This window comes from Zerene cesonia, chromosome 6, assembly GCF_012273895.1.
Source record: "Zerene cesonia ecotype Mississippi chromosome 6, Zerene_cesonia_1.1, whole genome shotgun sequence".
Classification (NCBI taxonomy): Eukaryota; Metazoa; Arthropoda; class Insecta; order Lepidoptera; family Pieridae; genus Zerene; species Zerene cesonia.
Genome location: NC_052107.1, coordinates 4114344 through 4138295, shown reverse-complemented (window position 1 = coordinate 4138295; position 23952 = coordinate 4114344). Strand labels below are relative to the sequence as shown.

Below are 23952 nucleotides of genomic sequence, written 5' to 3'. Positions count from 1 at the left end.
AAGTATCTGTACCAAAGAATTACAATTTTAAAATAAATTAAAAGTACCGTATTATATAGTTATAAATGGTATTATAAAATTTGACTAGCTTTATACGCAATAAAGTTATAATATAAATACGTTTAGCTGAAATTCAATCTAAAGATAAAGCAGCACATTGAAATACTCACAAAGTAAAAAGTAACCTGAAAATGCTATACAATTAATAAATTAATTAACTTACTACCCTAATAAGTGCTTTTTCTTGCGATTTAATTTGTAAAACAGTAATGAAGGATAACATTAATTTATTAAACACGAATTAACCAGGCCACTTGTTGATAAAGTCATTGATAACCTATTTTACAATTAAATTTGACATGTAATTTCAAAAATTAACTGTTGATTTATCTGACAGATAGGCTAAACAGAAGATATTCATAATATGAACATAAATTTAAGTGAAACGGCCTAGTTTAAAATAAAATGAACTGTAGTTATTTCAACTGAGATACCGACATAAAATTATTTGTACTATAATATTGAAGAAATCATCTTATGAAATGCTTGTGAATTTTTCTCTTGATTCTTTCGACGTACCTATTGTAACTATCTTAGTGTATCTTAATTCTATATAATGTATTTAAATATGAGATTTCGATCACTTGGTTGAATCATGAATAACAATTTAAAAAAATAAAATGATCGCATTCAGTATGTAGCGTCTGTCGAAATATAAAATCCTATTTGTAAAAAATTATATATTAAATTATTACTTTTGATCAATAATACTTCTCGGTATAAAAACGAAAACTGTAAATATTGTTTATAATACACATTAGATACTCTGAAAAAAGTACACGTATTTATTGTACGTTGGAAAATGGTTTCATAACATCTAATAAAAGCGTGTTTTTATGTAATCAAACTTATGCCTACGATATTTTTACGAAATTGCCCAGTAACGAAAACGTATCAACTAAATTGGTACATATATTTCTAGTAATATCGTAAATTGGTACTCGCTCAAGAAAATCGCACTCATACTATGAATGTGAAAGTTTGTTTGCTTGGATGTTTGTCCATCAATCACGCTGAAACTATTGAACAGATTTCGATGAAATTTGTATACAGACAGGGTATGAGCTGATTTGCGTGATAGGATACTTTTTATCCCGATTAAATGCTCCCGTGGGATAAAACAAAAACTTGATATCCGGGCGGAGCCGGGACGAACGTCTAGTAATATAATAATTATATGTATAATATCATTTTCATTATTAATATTATTTATTTATTTCCAGGATACGGATAATTTATTAATCAATGAACTATTAATCCGAGATTTTATTAACAATTTAGGTATGAATACATAATTATTAAAATCATGGAGTAGATTGCTTAGCTACAATGCTCGCACCTACTATAAAAACAATAAATCAAGTCGTTACTTTTATATTATATTTAAGTCCTCTACTTTATCAAACATCTTTCGCGCTTCAGTACATAACTAGGCATTGGCGATTTATTTAAATTTTCAATTAGTTTCAAATTATAAACATAGATAATACTATTTAATCACTGTTTCTATAATTTTAATTATTGTTAGTATTTTTTTCTGTCTGTAACAACCAGTCGACGATAGTGTTATAGTTCCTTTCCGTCCACTGCACATTTGCCTCTGTTCTTTCTAGCACTTGTTGTGCCGGTCTTCCCAAATGCTTTCCGTGTGTATCAACAAATCTCTTCAACTGGAAATAATATCCAAATTATTAATCCATTATTTGTAACTATTGCAAAATTATAAGAAAAAGGGCAGTCTTTCTGGCAGCAAATTTTAATTATCTAATACAATGTATGAATTAATTAATTATTTATACATATATGTGCAGTACATAGAGCTATTAAAAGCATAGGGCAGTGGTGGCTCAGTGGTATGGATCTCGGACTTAAAATCAAGTCGGGGTTCGTGACCAGGCGAGCGTGCAGGAAATAAAATGATTTTTCAATTTATCTGCGCATGTGTAACATCACCACTGCTCGAAACTGTGAAGGAAAACATCGTGAGGAAACCGGCATGTCCGAGATTCAAAAGTCCGTCGACATGTGACATCTGCCAACCCGGACTTGGCCAGCGTCGTGGATTATGCGTGGATTATAGCCTGAAACCTCAGAGGAGTGTCCCAGCAGTGGGAACATGTATAGGCTGATAATTATGATGATATAAAGCTATTACAGTAATTTTAAACAGAAATGGCATGATGTGCATCACACATTCATTTATTTCAATCGCAAAGAACTTATTTCTGTAATCTCGTGCAGTTTAGTGCTGATAGAAATATACTATGTATTAAAATAAACTGATAAATGTTTAGAAATTAAAAACTTTTTAACGGATTTTAAACGCGATTTATTCATTATATTATTAACCGTCTCCCCGTGACCACGCTCGCACAGCGAGTGTTCGAAACGTCGGGTTAATAATATAATGAATAAATCGCGTTTAAAATGCATTAAAAAGTTTCAAATTTCTGAATGTATAATACTCGCGTAAAATCAAACACAAGAAAATACTAGATAAAATATTATGTGTTCATGTTTTCTAAGTATCGATATATTGATGTTATCGTTAAAAGATTACAATTGACACGAATTTTAAACAAATTCATTAAATAAAACAATCCAGTGTTATTTGGCAAGAGAATAGTTACCTCATCATATTCGTGTGCTTGATTTAATCTTCTCGTAACCAACTTCAAAATCGAGTTGAGAGTTGATACTGAACCAACACTGAAATAAAAGTATTATTGCGTTTTTAGTTTCGCATATATCTTTCACTTATATTTATAACAAATTTTAAATGCTATTTATTCTGTAAGTGTGATGATGGTTGACGATCTTAATTCGTTATAAAGTCATTAATTTAATTTTCCTTAGAAAACTAAATAAATTAATTACACTCACAGCTCTTAAAATATGTTTGTATACGAAGCTTTATGCAATAAAGATTTTCATTAATATTGACATTGATAACATCATAACTGTTGGTATAATCTTATATATATATATTTAATTCCACTACTTGCAAACACTAGGATTTTAAATAATTGTTACATATAAACATTATAATGCATTATAATGTGTTTTATGATTATATGGTTATGATAACTTACTATTCCTTGATTCTCTTCCAATTGTCTCTCACATAGTTGAAAGCGATCGGTTCGCCAATGGACGAGCTCGCGACAGCTGAGAAAACTCTAACAGTGTCCTGCTTACGAATACCACTGTCGTTGCGCAGTGAAAGCTCTAAGTACCTAAACAATGTATAAAATGGTTATATTATGTATAGGGGAATATAAATAGATACAGGCTTTGTAATGTTTCATAATGCGATAATTGCTACGGTATGGCAAAAAGACGCGGGTTCGAATCTCGCCTCGTGATAAAAAAAATCTATTCTTTCAATTTATGTATAAAGCATTTCAATGGCATAAAACTAAAAATTAGATGTTTCATAATTGACAAATAAGTACTTGGAGTTTTGTCTCTGAAAATTTATTTCTGCATATAATATAAAATTATTGTGAACATTTCCGAAATATTAAGAGCGATTGTAATGATGTTTTGTCTATTATGTGATGCGGTATATCCGAGAATAAGTACTAAACTAATTTTAGAATTCCTAAATGATAAATGTTCTTAGCAGGACGTTTCGGGTCGGCTAATTATACGACCTTTTTTGCTTTATAACTATTTTTTTTTTTTATGTCATAGCGGGCAACTGAGCTGGTGGTTCGCCTGATGGTAAGCGATCACCACCGCCCATGAACATTCGCAAAGGTAGTGCCTCTACGAATGTGCTGCCCGCTTTTGTGGGATAAGGGAAAAGGAAAGGATTAAAGACTGGAAAGAAGGAAGGGACTGGGATGGGTGAGGAAGAGGAAATGGGCCTCCGGCTCCCCCACTCACCGTACGAAACACAGTGGCATGCCACTATTTCACGCCGGTTTTCTGTGGGGGTGTGGTAATTCCCCGGTGCGAGCTGGCCCAATTCGTGCCGAAGCGTGCTCGACTACCACAATAACAATAACTATCATTATTACCAGATCCTTTAATGAGTATTTAGTATAATGACCTGCCAAAACACATGGACCGTATTATAGAAATATTAAAATATTGCCTATACGTACTTACAGAAGATATGGTACCTTCGCATATTGCAGCATATTCAATAGAAAGCTTACAGATCTATTAAAACTCTAGACGGACGGACCTGTACAACAGATATGGCGCCCTGGTACACCCCAGTATGGAAAGCAACAGCTCCCTCTCGGAGGGCACGCTGGCGACAACAAAGCGCTCCCACGCGAAGTTCCACTCCCGCGCACCTCCCACTTGCACTCCCACACAGTATACAGTACTCCTGATGTCCGCGTGGATCCTGAAAGCATTCGTGATTTTGGAATTTGTGGGCAAATCGAGTTGCAGGGAACAAATATTTTTTTATATGTAACAAATAGTAAAATTTTATTTTAAAAGTAACATTAATAACTATATTAAAGCCAAAGCAAAAACGTGATAGGTCTTGTGAGTATTTTTGTGATAAGTTTCCTATATTTTATTATTACATTTGCTCATTCTTACGAATGAATGAATGAAAAAATAAGTACATATTTATACTCCATTAACGCAAACGCACAAATATGGTAATGCAATAAAAGTAAATAAAGAAAAATAATCAAAGCCTATGCATTTTGTTCTAAAGCTAATATACTGACTTAGGTATAAATAACATAACAGCTATTAATATCCTATTCTAATAAATTTCTTTTTAAAATAAGGAAAAAATCATTCATTATGACCAAATAATCCTACTAATATTATAAATGCGAAAGTTTGTAAGGATGTGTGTGTGTTTGTTGCTCTTTCACGCAAAAACTACTGAACTAATTGCAATGAAATTTGGTAGGTAGATAGCTGGACAACTGGAATAACATATAGGCAACTTTTTATCCCGATATTCCTACGGGATACGGACTTATGCGGGAGAAACCGCCGGGCGCAACTAGTATTTCCATAAAACCTACAAATATCTTTGAATTGACTTATTAGTGTCATAAAATTTGTGACGCTCATAGTTTTATATCAGTAATTGAATTTGGAAATGTTTAACACTAAAATTCTGATGTAAGATAAAGCCTATGATATACAATCTTCGATATAACAGTCCTCAGATAGAATCTAATAACACGTCTAGTTGATGACTGGTATTTTTTCGAATCATTTTAGCCGACTACGTCAAAAATATAAATTGTTGTGAACAATTTTTTTAAAAAGTGTCAATTTGGACTAATTAGCAATATTTCACGTAGTCGGGCCATTGTTTATTCATTTTTCTTATAGGAATAAAAAGTGAAATATTAGGAATCTTATAAACATCTTAATGTACCACCTATTATCGAATCCCAAGTGTATTTTTCTTCATAATCATTGTTACATAATTTTTATCTGACTACAAAAATTGGGGACTCAATTCAACTGCATGAAGCATTTTTTGGGGTTCTTTACTGCTAACCTGGTGCCTTCCAGGTGGTCCCAATTAAATTTGATCTAGTTGTATCTGTTTGAAGGTGGTTTTAATTTATGGTAAAATTAATTATTTTTTTGTGTTTTGGGAATGAACCGTTTATTCATCCTCATATTAATATAAGAAACACTAAACCGATATTATATAAATCGAAACGGAATGTCAATTTTACATATACTAAGTTTATGTTATAAATATAAACACATTATTTTTAGACACACAAATCTATCAAAACAGCGGTCCATTATAGAACACTAGCTTTCCGCCCGCGTATTGCCCGCGTGGAATTCGTTTATATCCCTTTCATCTCCCTATTTCAACTCCTTCTAGCATTTTTTCGCGATAAAAATTATCCTATGTCCTTTCCCAAGTTCAGTTCTACCTTCATACCAAATTACAAATAAAATTGGTTCAGTGGTTTAGACGTGAAAGCGTAACAGACAGACAGAGATACTTTCGCATTTATAATATTAGCAGGGATTAATAATAATACCATCGCCCACACACAAACGTTACAACATCCACTTACTCGTTGAAAGTATCCGGGTTCGGGTTTAGCATCCAATTCGCATACATTCGCACCGCGTGCTCAAGGCATTCCGCCTGCTGCAGGTGGCATGCCGTTGACAGCATGTCCACGCGATGCTGCGCCCTTACCACGCTCTCGTTTAGAGAGACGGCCCAACCTAAATCAGCTACAGTCCCGTGTAACAAACGCAGGACGTAACGCTGCGGATTAAATAAAGTATTATAATACTAGTTTTTCTTTTTATGTAGCAATGGACAACTGAGCTGGTGATTCGCTTGATGGTAAGCGAACATCACCGCCCATGAACATTCGGTGAGGTATAGACTAGGAAGGGTGAGGAAAAGGAAACGGGCCTCCGGCTCCCCCACACAATAGCATGTTATTATTTCACGTGCTCGACTCCTACACTAAAAGTTTCCGCCTTCGCGACTTCGTCTGCGTGGCACAGTTACTAACGCTACGCTATCTCGCAGCGAACGCAACGGAAGCTCTTAATAGTAAAAAATACCCCGATTTTTAAACATTTTTCATTGATCCTATTGGTCTTAGCGTGATATTTAGCCTAGCGTGATATCTAACACTGAAACAATTTTTCAAATCGGACCAGTCGTTCCTGAGATTAGCGCATTCAACCAAACAAACTCTTCAGCTTCATAAATTGAAATAATAATATAGATTAATTTACTAATATTCCTATTACGATATGATAACAATTTAATTATATTAGTAAATTAATCTATATTATTATTAAGACAAGCAACATACAAAACAGATTGATTCACGCTTGCGAATTCTTTAATAAAATATACTTATATATTGATTTTTGGATACGAACTTTGATTATTTTATGGTGCTTTAAATATTTTATTAATTAACTATGAAATTATAAGTTTTAAAAAATGTTATCTATCAATCATCCAAAATTCCTTTACAATGATCCTAAGTAGAACAATAATATGATAATAGAATTCATGCGGTAAGTCAATAGGTTTATCATAACTATAATCTCATCATATATAACCTCAGTGATAAAATTCATTGGCTTTATAAAATTGCCAGACTATCGATAAATAATAATACAGCAATACAATGAGTAATTATAGTTAATAATAAGTATACAAAATTGAAATGCCTAATGCCCTATATCACAATGTACTTTATTTATTTACGTCATAAATATATATATATTGATAAAAATATTTATTTTATCAAGATACGCGGCATAACTGTTTGACAAAATATATACGGAAACTAGTTTAAAACTGGTCAAACTAAAAATTATTATAATATTCAAAATTGCTCAAAATAGTTTGGTTGTTTTTAACATATTAAATCTACTATACTCCTATCGTTTACAGGACTAGGCCTAGGTCGTTAATAATAAAAAAAATAGGTTGTCATATATTTCGATACAGTTTACGCCATCTTTTGTCAGTTCTATTGAACTAAATTTTGATAAACCGTCACGTGTGACGTCAGAATGAAATAAATGTCCGTTCAAATAATGTCTGATAATACTCAAATTTAATACTCCATTAATTGCACTTTGTACATTAATTATAATCAATAATTTAACTCAAATAAAAATGTCTATATTGAAAATACTTAATAATTCTTACTTGATATTCGAGATAGTAAGCTCCCTTGGACAACATAGTGTCTATGTACCCTAGAGCCACTAGACCTGCTTTCCAAGGAACATAGCTCCTTTCGTGCGATAAATAGCTCGTTATATCCAAAGCTACTCTGTAATCGAGCCTTCCAGAAAGTGCCAGATTCATGGCATCATCAATTATCTGTGCTCGGTTAATCGGGTGGATTTCTTCGAATCGTTTCGGATCGTTTAATACATTGATAAGCATCTCCCAGTTACGTTGGTCGTAGTTAATGCGGTAGAAACCTGAAGAAAAGAATGTTATAAATTGTTTTTTTAATAAATAAACGTACACCTTTATTTGTTATCAAAGAATCTAAAGAACATATAAATGTATAAATAGAATACTAAAAGATATTACGGGATCAAGCACTCATCTATACTCAAGTTATACTTTTTTAAATTCTTCTCAAAACGAAACCAACCCCTATAGTGGTCATTGTAATGGATCCCAATGTAAAATATTATAATATATATAAATACTAGGAAACTAATAACATCACATGTAAAGCAATTCAAAGTCATACCAGTCTGTTGTATATTTGCAATTATCCAGTCATCTTTACTGATAGAAATGTTTTCGACAACAACGGATCGTTCCCCCTTCAGCCACAACTGCGGCTGAGTGGATTGGAAATTCTTTTCAGAAGCCGTGGTGTAAGATATCGGTATCCACCACACCGGTTTCTCATCAATCGTACTATTGATGAGGACAAATCTCTCCTGTGAATTGGATAACAAAATATTGCAGTTAATCGTTTGCGTTGGAACTTTAATGATAGGTACTAACCTACAAACTATTGTAAGGACGGGTGTGTTTGTTGATCTTTCACGTAAAAACTACTGAACCGATTGCAATATAATTTGAACAACTGGAATAACATATAGGCAACTTTTTATCCCGATATCCGCGGGGAGCAATAAGTGTTTCATAAAATGTGTGTGTAAAAATCAATTGAACAAAGGAAAAAGAAATGCAATTTTACGAAAAATGTTATGAGATTTTTTTATTATAAAAAATGTAATCACACCATTTTTTTCTTATTTACAAAGCATTACAGTGCTATAAAGCTAAAAATTGAATAAAATTATATTTAAAAAAAAATTATACCGAATAGTCATAAATTGTAGGCAACGAATTTGCTAGTTTCTTTGCATCAAAGTCATTCACATAAGCTTCAGCTAAGCTAGATTGGAATCTATTTCCACATTCTAAAGATTCTATGGAACACCATTTCGACCTACCTGTCTAAAACTAACAGCGCCGGTATCATAATTTCTCGTAATCGTAAGCACTGGGAAACCAGTTTGTAGTGTCCAAGAGTCCATAATAACAGCGACATCCGCATCAAAACCGCCTCTTTCCCTAGCCACATTGGTGAGTGCGCTCCAAAGGTCCTTCTGTTCTGCGTCACCGTACTTCTTGGCGTTTAGGTAGTCTGTTATGCCAGCGTTGAAGACGTCATCAGTGAGGAAATGGTTCATCATTCGGAGTATTGCTGATCCTGTTGTTTGATAATTTGTATTATTTCTTTCTTGAACAAAATGTATAAAAATATCCAGGAATTTTGGATTACTGCACCTTTTAAAATAACAACTTGCGTATTTTTACTATTCTGATATGAAAAATAATGCAATGTAAAAATTACATGTTTTTAAATAATGCTCTCAAACATAAAATAAACATTTTCTATTTATAAAAGTTAATATTAATGATATCTACGATTATATTTATATAAGGTTTAGTTTTATAAATAATTTCAATATCTAATAAGTTACTTTTAATCGATTTTGGTCATATAAGGTACCTTTTCCGTAAGAAATTTTATCAAAAATAGCGCCGATCTCCTCTGGATTCCCAACTTCTACGGAGATTTGATGAGAAGACGTCAAAGCATCTAATTTGAAAACGCTCTGAACTTCATTTAACACGAAAACCTCCATTAACTTCCAAGTACTTTCAACCTTTAATTAAACATATAAAATTAAGTATATCAAAGACAGTTAGATAGTTAAATTAATTCAACAATTAACTTTACATTATTTATTGACATTTCATTAATTATTTATTGTGCAAAGCTGGTATGTAACAATTCAAAACTAGACCAGATCTAAACGGGACCCCATTGGAGATACTTGCTGTCAAATAAAAAAAATAATCATAAAAATCGGTTCATCCATTTAAAAGTTATGAGATCACAAACACAAATATACAGTTGATTTGAAAACCTCTTTTTTAAAGTCGTTTGAAAATAGAAATCCGAAGAAATATCTATATACGAGAGCCATATTTAAAAGGTACATTTTGACCCTTACCGCATCAACGGCTACATACTCCACATAGCTAGCGAAACCCTCATTCAACCAGATCTCGGACCACCAAGCTGGCGTCACCAGGTTCCCGAACCACTGATGAGCTATCTCATGGGCTACCACCGACGCCACCCGAGCCTTAGCTGTGGTCGGCGAGACGCCATGATCATACAGCATCGCTATTTCTCTAAAACATTAGTAATACAGTTATAGTATATATAGTTTTATAATGCCTGTAATACAGCTGAGTATGTGAAGACCACTTTAATGAAGGTAATAGTACCACAGTATAGCACCCAGTACTTTTACACAGGTATATAAAGTATTCAGGCTCCCGAAATGCTATACTGTACTGGGTACGGTGTAGTAAATGCTATACGGTACGGTGGCACTGGGTAAGGTGTACTGAAAAATAAAGAATTGGGAATGATTCAGTCGGCGCAAACATCTTTAACTTACTCTTGAATACAAAAATAATCAATATTAAAGATTATTTCACTGATTCATTGTTAATAATCATATCAATGATTCCACTTAATTACTTGGATGAAAATCCTTAGAACTTACCAAACGGTTATATAAATTAAAACTTGTTGCTGTTTCTTTGAAGATAAACATTGAGGTGAAAATTCTAAAGGCGTTTTGATTTGTTTTGCTTACAAAATGTCCTGGTGTACCATTTAGGAAAACCCTGTTTATTTAAGTTTTTTTTATTTTTCTAGTAGTGTATTTGTTTAATTTTGTAAACGAATGGGATAAAAAATATACTTTCACTATAATAATTATTTCTATTTAAGTGTATTATTTTTTTATGTCGTCGACATTTAGATAAATAATAAGAGATCAACATGGTTGTATAGTATACAACAAACAATCATAAAATTTTATTTAAATGCTCATGATAGAACATAAATAAGATCAAATGATAAAAAAAAATATAATTGTGAATATTACAACAATATTTTAGCCCATTACAGAACCAATATTGCTAAGCACCAACCCTCCGAATATTTCCTAAGCCACATGATAATTCCACGGTTAATTAAGCGTTCATTTAACAATGGATTTTTTTGGGGACCCATCTCCCCAAAACCACACGCGATGGATTATAACGAATTCGTTATGCACGAATTGATTGGCACCCTTATCCTGATTTATGACAAATTTTTAGGCACCAAGCTCTCCCGTGGGTTCATTAAAGATAAATCGTTTAATGTTATTAAATAAAAGATTATCACGAGGTACGACTATAGAATACAGATCTATTCATTATAAATGAGCTACAGAGAACATTGTTTGTCATAAATGAAATGATAAGATTTTTGCATATCTGCAAATAATAGCAGCTTGCTATGAGGGTATGGCTCCATAATTTATTTTTATAATTTATTAATGGTTTTACTGATACAGTGAATATGAGTGTGTGCGATAGAAAATACCTGAAAGTCAGTAATCCCCAGTTTTCCATTGCACCAGCTTTAAAGTCCGGCAGTGCAATCATGTCTATTTTCGGCAATGGGAACTTGATTTTATAGTACTCTTCCAAGAACTTGAGTATTTTCGGGCCAATATCAAGCGCATAGGCCGCTGATGATAATGCCTCTTTCCTAGCCCAAACTGAGAAGTTGTTGTAACTCATATTACCAAAATCAGTCACGGCAAACGCAACCAAGTAAGTTGACATCGGGAGAGACTCCGCGTAATGATCCCAGATGTAATTCTTTAGGGCTTTACTGAAATGTGTTTTTTTATAACTATTATTGTATAATACCATATATATAACACAGGATGCGTATAGCTATTTCATTATCAAGTATTCAACTGTGTAATTTATTATAACTTATGACATATAATTTCTTATAGATTTATTTTTAATTATTATCCAATTTTTTTTTTCAAACTGTAAGTTTCTAAAAATATCAAATTCAGCCATTGTCATCAGTCTATCATACATTATCATATATCATACTTCGAAAAGCTAATGAGCTTAACTCATGTACTTACTGTGGTTCACGAGAAACAATATTCATATTGGACACAGAACTCATATTTGCTGGTCGGGCTATACTAATAGTAAACTTTGCTTTGAGAGCGGGCTCGTCCCAGCACGGAAAAGCCCTCCTGGCGTCCGTTGCTTGAAACTGTGTTACTGCTATCCATCTGAAATTATCATTAATTGATTTGATTTATATCAAAATTGTTTATGGGTATTTTTTTTTTAGTGGGTCGCCTGATCCCATCGCTACCACTGTCGAGAGAGAGGCGTAAGGAGACTACGCCTCTGCAAATGGATTACCGACTATAAATTGGAAAGGGATTAAGAAAAGATTGACGAGAAGAAAAAAGGTAAGGAATGGGAAGCGTAAGGAAAAGGATATGGGCCTCCGCTTATGTTGTATATGTTATGAAGAGAAAGAGAAGCCTTTACCGTTTATCCTTCTTTTCTTCATAGGAGCTTCTATAAAATCCATGTAAATTGTCATTCAGAATCCCCACATACGTTATATTCAAAACGTACTGCTGACCCGCTTTCAACGTCTCCTCGGTAGTCAATATATGAAATTGCTTTGAAACATCTTCCCTTCTCTCTAAGATTTCTATTGTCTTCCCGTCTTCTTTCTTAAACAATTCTATACTTTGGAACGTCAACTCTACACCGTGAAATGTAACCGTATCCGTCTCATTTTTCACCGTTAGCACTATACTTATTTCACCATCAAACGTAAAATTACCTTCAAATATATATGGCGTTAATTTTAAATAGTAACGTTCAGGTTTGATATTCGTAGGTAACCGTACATCAATAACTTTATTTTTCTCTGATTGTGTCGTAGTTTCTATTAAAGCTGTTGTTTCGATATTTACACTAGGCTCTGTACTTAACGGTATCACTAATAGTTTTGATTGGTCACAGTGGGATAATTCATATTTAGTCACATTTGCTAATTGATCTGTCCTCGGACAGGCCGCGAAATTATAAACTATGAAGGCAGTAGCGACTAGCGCTAGAGAGAATATAACGAAAATGACTGTTGCAAGACCCTTGGAAAGGTACACTCCTCTCTTGGGTTTTGTCGAGAATTCAGTTTGCAGGGTTCCGTCCATGTCTGGTGCCTGCCGAACTTTTCGTTATGTCATTGCGATCTGAAACCAAATGGAAACAAAAGTGTTAAACAAATGTATACAATCTATAAAATTGATTACAGCCAGATAAGAATGGCTGATCGAATATCAATAAATGTATTAATAATTGAAGTGTGTTGGGTTTGTTTCCGCTTTGATTAGTGAAGCCGAGATGAAAATTTATCGTAAAAAACGCTTAATTTCTATAAACCAAATTAATTAGAAGAGCACATTTTCGATACTATCACTTAGATAAATATTAATAATTTTTGAAACTAAACATTTATCAGATACAATTGCAATGTGCCATTGCGTTTTCGTCAGCAATTTCACAATATCAAATTAGAATTTTAATAAGAAGTAGACATTCAATTCTACTTAGAAAAAGTACAAAACCATTCTAATGACTCAATCTACTCGAACGTTGCAAGAACACGTACGCCTCCATTCAGAACGTCATAAATTATATGGGCTTATTTTATTGCTTTGAACTTTTGAAGATAAAAGCTTTTAATTTTGAATATAAGATTGAATAAATTTTAACTGATTTTACACATATTAATTTATAAAAATTTATGGAAATTTACTTCCAGATCCTACGTCATTATCATTATTTTTGTTTTTTTTTTTTTTTTGACAAAACAATATAAATCAATAATTATTTAATTTGAGTATACAATTAATTTAAGCATGTCATAATATGACAAAGAAAACAATATACTTTAGGGTAAAATCTATTAGATAAGGGTTTCTATAGACAGATAATTTAAGTAAAAATTGCAATAGGTACATATCGTCTATTGAAAAATGGTCCATTTTTTTTATATTCCTATGCATTTAAACATTCACTACAACCTCTCTTAACAAAAGCAACACTTCAATGTGCTCTCGTTTACATTTTGGTATACGCAATAAATAGCTAATACCGCAAAATAATAAGTGATGGTGTAGCGGTTTCGCGTAGATTCCGATATTTTTATATTATCTGGGAGTCAGGAACGCACTTGACGAGAGATATTCAAATTTGGACCGTTAACACTTCTTCTTACTGGGGATTTAGAAGCAGGTTATTTAGCAGATATTACATGAGATTATTTAAAAATAAAATAGACTGTGTAAAATATGGCTTTCGTGAAATTGAGATAAAGATCGTGTAATAAACCACACAACTCATCAAGTGGTTTAATTAGATGATGGGACATACGACATCCCATAATATTTCATACACAAACACCAGATGTTTTTACTTTTTTATGGTATTAAAAATTGAAACAATTTGTGGATCTATTTAAAATCTACATCCATCAGATACGTCTGATGGAGGCTTATTTATTAGAGCAACAAAAACCACGTATCTATTTGTACACACATAACGCATTAGGGTAACACACATAAACCATTTCAAATTTAAACTAGACTTACTAACAACGGACAAAGCTGCGAACAGAAACTTGTCAAGCAATAAAGGTTTTATCACTTTGTCGCTGCAGCATCGTGACCTAAAATATGAAATGGTGTAATAAGACGAGTGAAGTTAAATGGTTTTCCAGTGTTGAACTCTGGGAAAACGATTTAGTTTCATGTGTGCTTTATATTGCGACCGATTACGGACATGTTAGATATCAATACAATTTCATTGGTCCAAGAGCTAAATGATTGTTTATGAGCTGTATTTAAGGATAAGGAAAAGGATATGGGCCTTTTACACATATCATTTATACATATCTCTCGACTGTAGCACTCACACTATCCACAATACCAAAGTGTCGGTATGAAAATATCAAAGACAATTAATAAATACAACAATATAACTTAAAAGGTTTTACGTCATTTCGTTTAGAAATTTTAACCGCTTCACTTCGACTTCGACATAATAACAAAAATGTAACACACGTTCGAAGCGAATAAATAAAAATAAAAAAGGAAATGAATCGAGCGCCTTCCTTCTTACCAACCTCTTATTACTTCCTACGCGTCTTTATTCACACAGCCTATTGTTTGTGGGACCACCATTGATACTTGGTACTTCTAGCGTTATCTAATTATCAAGGAATCCACACTTTGAACACGTGTGTGCCATTATACACATAAACAATAGATAAACAAGATGTTTTGAAATATGATAAAGATTTTCACTGTTATCAGTATTAGTGTACGTAATTTGCAATTGCAAGACTAACTGCTTGTAAGGAATTATTATTAAGCATTAAAATCTCATGTCGTATTTTTATTCATATTTCTACGTGTATAATAAAGCAATAGTACTTCAATATATATATATATATATATATATATATATATATATATATATATATATATATATATATATATATATATATATATATATATATATATAGACACTCTCGATACATAGATACTATCGCAAATCATAAACATTTTATTGTACTCATTTTACATAAATTATACAAAACAAATAAAAAAAACATACCATCTTTTTATCATGAAATCGTACTACTGTATTAAGATTCACTTCGATTCAATTTTATGTTGAGTGGGATTCTTGTGGCATTAAAAAATCACGTCGTTGGTGTTTATTTCATATTTACAAGGTGCGAATATAATTCAACGCTATGAAAAGACAATAAACCTACTATTACTATCTTAAAAACGCCGCCTCATAAAGAATTATTTACCCTAAAATACTAAAATACAGGTACAATATTATGAACTCCTTGCAAGCCCGTCAATTAAACATTAAAAGAGCATGTCTCTTGAGGCGCTCCGTTATTTAAGTATGAAAGCGGTCTCAGAATTGCACAAACATTTTAAGCTTTCATGGCGAGAAATGTTGATTAAAATTTTAAAAACGCATTAACGCTGTTATTCTTCGTCCTTTCGAAAGCCGTGTACACACTCGTTGACCGCAATCTATTGAATATGTTTGTAAAGGTGTTTGCGGGTTGTAGTGTGTTGTATTATATATTTGAAAGAACAAAAATCACTGCTATTTTAATTTAATTTGAAATTTAATTGTGAAAGTTTTTTAAGATACAAGATTATATAAAAGATACGTTCTATTTAGCTTAAGTAATAACTAAAAGAACAAATGGGATACGCGAAACAGTGTCAAATATGGTATACCTATTATACAAATCTATACGCATAAAATTCTCGTGTCATAATTTTAGTTACTGTGTCCTCCGAAACGTCTGGACCGATTGTTATGAAATTTAGTGTACATAACGGGTTGGTCTGAGAATCGACCAACGACTATTACATCCTTAAATAATAAAAACAATTTACAAGAGCGTTTTACGGATTAGCTAGTAATATAAATACTTTTTAGTTTAATTGAATTTATTCAGGCAATAAGCGTTTAGTCGTTTAGAAATATAATATTATGTACGTTTATTTAAGAGAAATAAAAGAACAATAGAGAGTATGAAAGTCCCCTAACATGAATATACATTACCAGGCTACTCTCTTTGAGAGGTAAGCGTCGGCTCCAGTATTATCATAATAATGGAATTTTAATTTTTCACTTGTTTCAAGGTTGTACAAGATATTATGCAGATTGGACAAATTTTTATTGACTGTACAGGTTTGATAAAATTGTTTTTTTAACAATCAACAAATTTATTTCTATCTGAATTTCAGTAATGCACGTAAGTACCTATTGTAGAAATCTTAACCACACATGGGCAATAGCTACAGGCCAAAACTATCATAGTAAATAAATATACATTATTTCTTTAAAATAATTTTATAAATTGTATAATAGAGAGTGTAAATTTTATGAGTTTGTATGTTTGTAAGTGATACCTGATCACCGCCAGGACTTAAGAACGCTTAGTCTAACAAACTACACGCTCAAAGAAATAGTATAACTGTTAGGCAAATGAGATATTATTCAAATGGCCGATATAGGAATAATGTATGATACAATAACGACCCGTCTCCGGTACGTGAACAGCTCATTGAATCGCAAATTCGTTACAAACTGCTTCGCTGACCTGGCCTTCGAAACAAAGACCTGGTTGTGATTCGGTCAACCTAGTGATAAATTCACTTAGGACCGCGTGATGCGAAGGTGACGTCCACTTGAGCTGAAACCTAAGCAATTTGTTTGTCTTATTAGAATTCTTGATATTAACAGTAGTATGTGAATGCTTATTCGCCACATAAGGTATTGCTCTTACTTCGCGATGGTAACAATCTTTTAAAATAAGTCCGATATGGTGGAGAGATATTTATGATATAAGTAATTTTACCTACGATACGCTGATACGCTAGAGTACTTTATTTCTATGAACTTACTTACGTAAAAAGTACAATTCCAGCATATTAAAAACTATCCTGACTTGTAAACTAGCTTACTGGCCTAATTATGAAGATAGGTTTGTCTACACGAAGCTAGAAGAAGGCTTTATTATTCCCAGGTCACGCTTTAACTTGAGTCTTTAATAAGAAATTAAAATTGAATGTTCTCTGATAATGTGTAAAAGGTAACATTAAAAATATTTAAGAAATTTACGATAAAAATATATATCTTTACAATACTTCAACGGCTTTATGCGACAGGCATCGTAATAGGGAATAAAAATAAACGTAACTTATGACTTCTTCACTCTATAAACTGCCTACAAAGCGATGTCTGTAAAACGATAGAGGAAACGTTAAAAAAATCATATTATGTCTGGAATCATCGATGCAATAGATATAGTTTAATCGCAGCATTCTCCCAAATGTTATTTCTGTTGAAAATCGCGTTAAACTTTTTAAATAGATCTCAATTATCTTTGCTCTTTGCAATGAAACGAACTTCATATATACATACATGCTTTTTTTTCACTGATCGTCAAATTAAATACACAAGAAATGTAAATCTGCAAATAATGTGGATGCATATATGTAATTAAAGAGTTCTTCAATTCTGTGTTACTTTTGCTATTTGCCAAAGCTATATGAGTTTAAGAGCTTTACTGAGTATCTTACAAACAACTTAGTTTGAACAACCTACTACATGGACAGACCTTTACCCATGCAAACCCCAAAGGGGTATGTGGAGGTAAACACGTTCTTTGTAAAGCCACGTTTTACCCAATACCATGTTATATTTACGCAATTACAAACACGCGACCTATTAAGTATTCTTCTATGTTAATATAATATAATGCTTTTACAGACACATTTATATACAGATTAAAAGTCCAGTTTTTATTCCAGTCGAAAATTTTATAAAGGGTTACTTCATGCTTGTGAAACAAAACCTGTTAGAAGAGGTTACACGAGTAATTGGTAATCTTTGATATCAGCAGGTACATAATGCGTGAATACACTAAGGGAAATATTATTAAACACGTACGAGAAGACATCTTACTAAATACTAATATAAATGCTGATAAGCTTTAACGATTAAACCTATGCAACTAAGTAAGTGTGTAACTCGTGTACCTACACTCTATACACACACACACACACACACACTCACACACACACACACACACAGTACACATTCACTCTTCTAATTTCACCTTCAAATATATTAAATAGGACACAACTTTTATGATCCAGAAGATTAAAGTTAAATAATTCGTTTCGATGTTTCAACAAACATTTATCGTTTCAATGTGATCTGAAACTGACGAAAAAATGGGCAATGTTGTATCCCTACAGAAATATCACGTAGGTACTATGAGTATTCAAAATTAGATCTCATTACCCGCGAAATAAATAAACAATCCACTGATTTAAAGCATGTGGAACCATAAACAAAACAGGCGTTTATTCACTACGTGAGAAGGAAAGACGGTCTATTTTTGTTATCTACGTATTAGCAACAGGTCACTTTAGGGTTCTGTAAGAGAATGGGAAGATGACGCAGAATATCGGTATCCGAATCTGTCTATAAAATAAACCGAATTCAACCGGAGGTTGGCGTTCCTTAAATAAAATTTCGCTGACAAATCTATGTATGTAATGTGTGTAGTTGATAACAATATTTAGGATCGATGTATAATGTAATCAAAAATAGAACAACACATATAAACATATCGATGGACGATTAGATCTACTAATAAATATACCCAAAATTGCTGTTCTCAGTGATCTTAACCAGACGCTTTAAAAGCAAACAACGGAGAAGAATTTACGTTAAATCACCTTGCTCATAAACCATAATTCAATTAATATAAACAATAATTACTTCACATAATTATTATACGGTATATTATTATATTTTTCGTAATTAACCAATATTAACACCTACTTTATATACTAAATTCATCTCATAAATATCTTAGAACTACACAAAGATGTCTCAATATGAGGTTTAAATACGGATTTATTGATAAAGAACAGAAATTGTACATCTGTATTTAATAAAGAAATACAAATTCAATTACGTTTCATTATACTCTTATAATGAAATCATGTTAACAGATTTTTAGTTACAACATTCAATAGAAAAGTATATATCGAAATAATATTGGATACTTAATCCATGTAAAACCTTATCAAATGATCCGTAAGTCTATTTTCTTTCGTGCTACAGTTTTTCTCGCTTGTGATTCAATAACATTGACACAGTCGCCTTACTACGTAAACTTGATAAACTTGTTCTTTTCTACTCAATCAAGTGACGTGTACAAGTACATAATGAAGCACTAGAGTAATTTAATCTAAGTTTTCTTATTTCTAGATTGTTATAAGGCTTTGAGCGCCGATTTATTATGCTTTTATGGACAGGATATTGGCAATTATTCGTGAATAATATACAAACAAGGAAGGTTAACAACTCGATTTGTTTAATGATCCTTCACTATGTTAGCTACTAGCTGTTCGCCCCGGCTTCGCCCGTGGTACATGTATAGCCTATATCACTCAGTGAAGCTGCACCTTTATAATGGTGAAAGAGTTTTTGAAATCGGTCCAGTGGTTTTTGGGTGAAAACGCTACAAACACAAAAATAGAAAAGTTGCCTCTTTATAATGTTAGTGTAGATATCTTCGTAGTTTCTTTTTCATACAAAAAATATAAAGAAAAAGCTCAGCTATCGTCACACTAATTAAATTGTTCCTTTGTATTTCACGACCCTTTATCACAAATCTCAATCTGAATGATAAGATACCAAATGCTAGCTAATAAATCGAAACTTTATCACATATTTAACTAGGGGATAGAAGGGTCCCTTGCATGGCCCCTTTGTAGCATATTACACTCTTCTATCCTTTTGTTGTGATAAAGGGCTCTTCTCCCCTCACACGTGAAAAACACAAAGGGTTTTGAACCAAAGTTTTAGTATTATTATACGTTGGTAATAAAAAATAAAACGATGGCCACATTGTCGAATGCTGGGAATTAAAATGTAATGCTTATACCGTGACAGTTTGTACGAGCTGGTAATGCATTTACTATGAGCTTTGCTAACGGTCGAATAATGCATTTTGATTTTAATAATAAGAGGTCATTGAACAATATACGGTAACTAGTTTAGAAGCTGACATTTTGTATGGTTTTCGGTTTATTTAAACTCACTCAAAGTAATTTACAACAAACGCTTAATACATATTTTTACGTTGATAATAATAATAATAATAAGTGGAATGTAATAACCTAATAATAGTCTAATTGCATTAAGACTATTATTACAATTAAGACATGGGAGGAGCGAGAGATTATTTTAATTTAGCAATAGTGAACACATTCGATGAGTTAAATGAAATTTGTGTAATATTTTTAATTGAACATTTCCCAAAACAATTTCATTTAAATATATTTAGTTTCATACTTATAATATCGATAAGTAATGACTTAATGGCCACTTGTACTCTATCCTCGATCACAAGATCAAGTTTACAATTGGCTATTACTCTTCCATATAAAGATTAGCTCGTAATACTATTGCTTATTGTGTTCCACACATCTAACTGTTTGAACTAATGAAGATGTAATGCATTTATGCTTTATAAAAGATTTTCCAGAATGTGTTGTATATAAATCCTTTAAAATAAAGCAATAGTAAGCAAAATATTGCCTTAAGATGAGAACCGAAGAGGTTCTAAAACGTAATTCGTTTTTCAATTTAAAATTAAATTAACGATGTTAAAATTCTGAATACAATTTCATAAAAAACACTTGTTTATTACACGAGTTTCTTGATTGATTTTGGATGTTAGATCTTGATTTTGGTTTGTTAGATCTCCGCGTGGATTGAAATAAAGACAATTAAAAAAATTAAATACTACATTAAAGAAGAAGCATCTAATAACACAATTTTTTTTCGTTGATATCCTCCCAGTTAATAACTATCTAATAAGCCCACGAGTCGTATTTTCGACTAATGAGTTTCTTTTTGGCCATCCAATCATATTTAATAGAAGTACCTGTGAATTTTCTTTCAGTTATATTGTATCCATCATTGTACAATGATAGATTTACCTCAGTTATTAAGTCTTGTAGAAGTAATAAGTAAAGAAACAATATGTCAAATCGATTTTTATGAGGAGAATATTATAAAACAATACGTGTTTTTTACTTCCACAGTTTCCTTTCCCGTGGGATTTCCGAGATAAAAACTATCCTATATCTCTCCCAGGCCACAAACTATCATTCTACCAAATTTCATCCAAATCGATGAAGTGGTTTTATAATGAAAAAAGACTGACAAATTGACTGACTTATTCATAATTTTAGTATGAATGTAGAATCAATTTGGCGTGATCGATAGTCGTTCGTGCTTTGTCAATACTTTCAAATTGCTTTTTAATTACCAGTCAAAGGAAAACATTCATCAACTTCAATCACTTTCACAAAGAAGTGTTACCAGTTCACAGTTTATGCAATTGCAGGTATTTTCCAACGAGATTTTAAAAATATGCTTTGAATCGGTGGAAACTATTTTATGTTTTTTTTTTATTTTCAGGTGTTTATGAATGTGGTCCTAATTTTTAACCTAGCTATATTTACTAAACAAATCTATCAAAATCAGACGGAAAAGTACAAAAGATACTCATCGAAGACTTTATAAATAAATATACATTGATACGAGCCATAACATTTTTACGAAGTTGTCAATCATCGATTTTTATTTACATAATGTTCTAATTCACATCCACGGTTCTATGAGGAAAATATTTTTAAGGAAATAGAAAATATAATGTAGGGAAAATTGACCTACAATCCTAATACATCAAATGAAGATGATATCCAAAACTCTCCCCCGCACGTTAATATACTTTTATCAAAATGTTAGGGCAGGTTATTCTGTGATTATCTGAAAATTTTAAATATACACATACACTTAATGGAATTTTGTAATTTTCTGCTAAGTATGCTTTAAAATTTCTAAGTAATTTTTTAAAAAAGATTTGTGACATTACAATGTTTCACTATAGTTTTAAAGGTAAATGAATATTTCTATATTTTCGACGTTACCTCAAGAACCACAGGAAACTTGAAAAGGCCTTAAAATAATTTCCGTGAGCGTATAAAAGGTGCTTAATCACCTTCCTCCTTAAAAAGTTACACTGTCGATTTTTTCGCGAAGCATTAAATGATTTCCTTAAGGAAAATTTCGTCCGAAGTATCCTTGAACCTTATCACAAACATAAATATTTATCTATCGTATTGAAAACTTCGTTACAGGACGCCGGACGTATGTATTGTTAATAATATAATAGTGCTACGTTTTGATCACTGCTTATAAATAATTTGTATATAGGTAATAAAAAATCTTTACCTCAACGTGACGTAGTATCCATTGTTCTTTTAATCGCGGCTGTTAAAGGCGGGAAGACACGTTAACATATGACACAACCGCTTCATTCAGAGTTCTGGTGGCAACTGACCGCCCAGCTTTGCAGTGGAAAGGGGCAGAAGGCTAAAGTAACGAGATTTTTGATGGAAATGCGATAGATCGTCGATTTTCAATATAGCGCTCCTGAAAAACAAGATGTTTTTCAATCTCAAGTCAAGATGAAGGATGTAATTAAAATAACACAAAGCGGGATCAAGTAAATCCTAACCCACTGCCACAGATTACTTAATGAACCGTTTATTTCTTAACTAAATTAAAATTTTTGTTTCATTGATAAAAACATCCTTTTATTGATTTTGTTAATAAATGTGTAATAACGTGATTAAAAAATATACAAAACCATTGCAATACAATGAAATTTGTTCCCGTTTCTACCAAATTTTGATGTCATAATTGACGAACTGAATAGCGGTAAATTCCTATTTTAATAATTCTTATATGTTTTTCCTACAGCCCTTTCAATTTGGATCAAGACATTATTTAAAAAAAATATTTTTAATATTAATTCGCATATTATTCAAAGTATAATTTATTTCCGAAATGTATTAAGTGCATACTTATATAATGTGTACTGATCCTATTTAGCTACAATTTTTGTAATCAGAAAACCATGTTTTCTTTTTGTTTTTTTTTTCATGCTTTTTTCCTCGATCGGTACCAAAATATCCGTTATGACCCTACATTTCCAATTATTTATTATTTAGATCCTATATTATTTATCTATGTTAAATGTGTGTATTTAAGGTATTCAATAGTGAAAGCTATTACTTCTCGTAAAAACTACAAAAAGATTAAAAATTATTATTGTAGTTTATCCTTAACACAGGTGACATATTATTGCCAGTGACTAATATGATAACTACAAGCTACATACATACTGTACAATACTAAATATTATTTGAAACCTGAACAGATTCGTACAAATAATCTTCCCTTCGACCAAAAATGAAATAAGTAAGTATAATAAAAAATAAAATAGTTATGTT

The 23952-nt window shown here is 32.0% G+C and overlaps 1 protein-coding gene across 1 annotated transcript; it reads right to left on the bottom strand.

The window, feature by feature from the left end:
- Positions 1-1251: 1251 nt before the first annotated feature.
- On the bottom strand, positions 1252-23018 carry LOC119840549 (aminopeptidase N). The gene is made up of 14 exons (XM_038367234.1): positions 22889-23018; positions 12494-13209; positions 12070-12225; positions 11505-11798; positions 10069-10252; positions 9561-9717; positions 8998-9257; positions 8280-8475; positions 7718-7998; positions 6099-6298; positions 4256-4423; positions 3153-3296; positions 2691-2769; positions 1252-1730 (listed from the first exon to the last, which is right to left on the bottom strand). Exons 2-14 carry the CDS (start codon positions 13168-13170, stop codon positions 1575-1577), a joined length of 2952 nt encoding a protein of 983 aa, XP_038223162.1. The 5' UTR covers positions 13171-13209; positions 22889-23018; the 3' UTR covers positions 1252-1574.
- Positions 23019-23952: the final 934 nt, after the last annotated feature.

Excerpts from the sequence above, each read along its gene's own strand:
- LOC119840549 (XM_038367234.1), bottom strand. The coding sequence starts at position 13,170 with ATGGACGGAACCCTGCAAACTGAATTCTCGACAAAACCCAAGAGAGGA. Across the intron at positions 8,476-8,997 it reads GCGCTGTTAGTTTTAGACAG|GAGAGATTTGTCCTCATCAA; the intron begins GTAGGTCGAAAT and ends TCCAATTCACAG. Across the intron at positions 1,731-2,690 it reads AAGCACACGAATATGATGAG|TTGAAGAGATTTGTTGATAC; the intron begins GTAACTATTCTC and ends TATTATTTCCAG.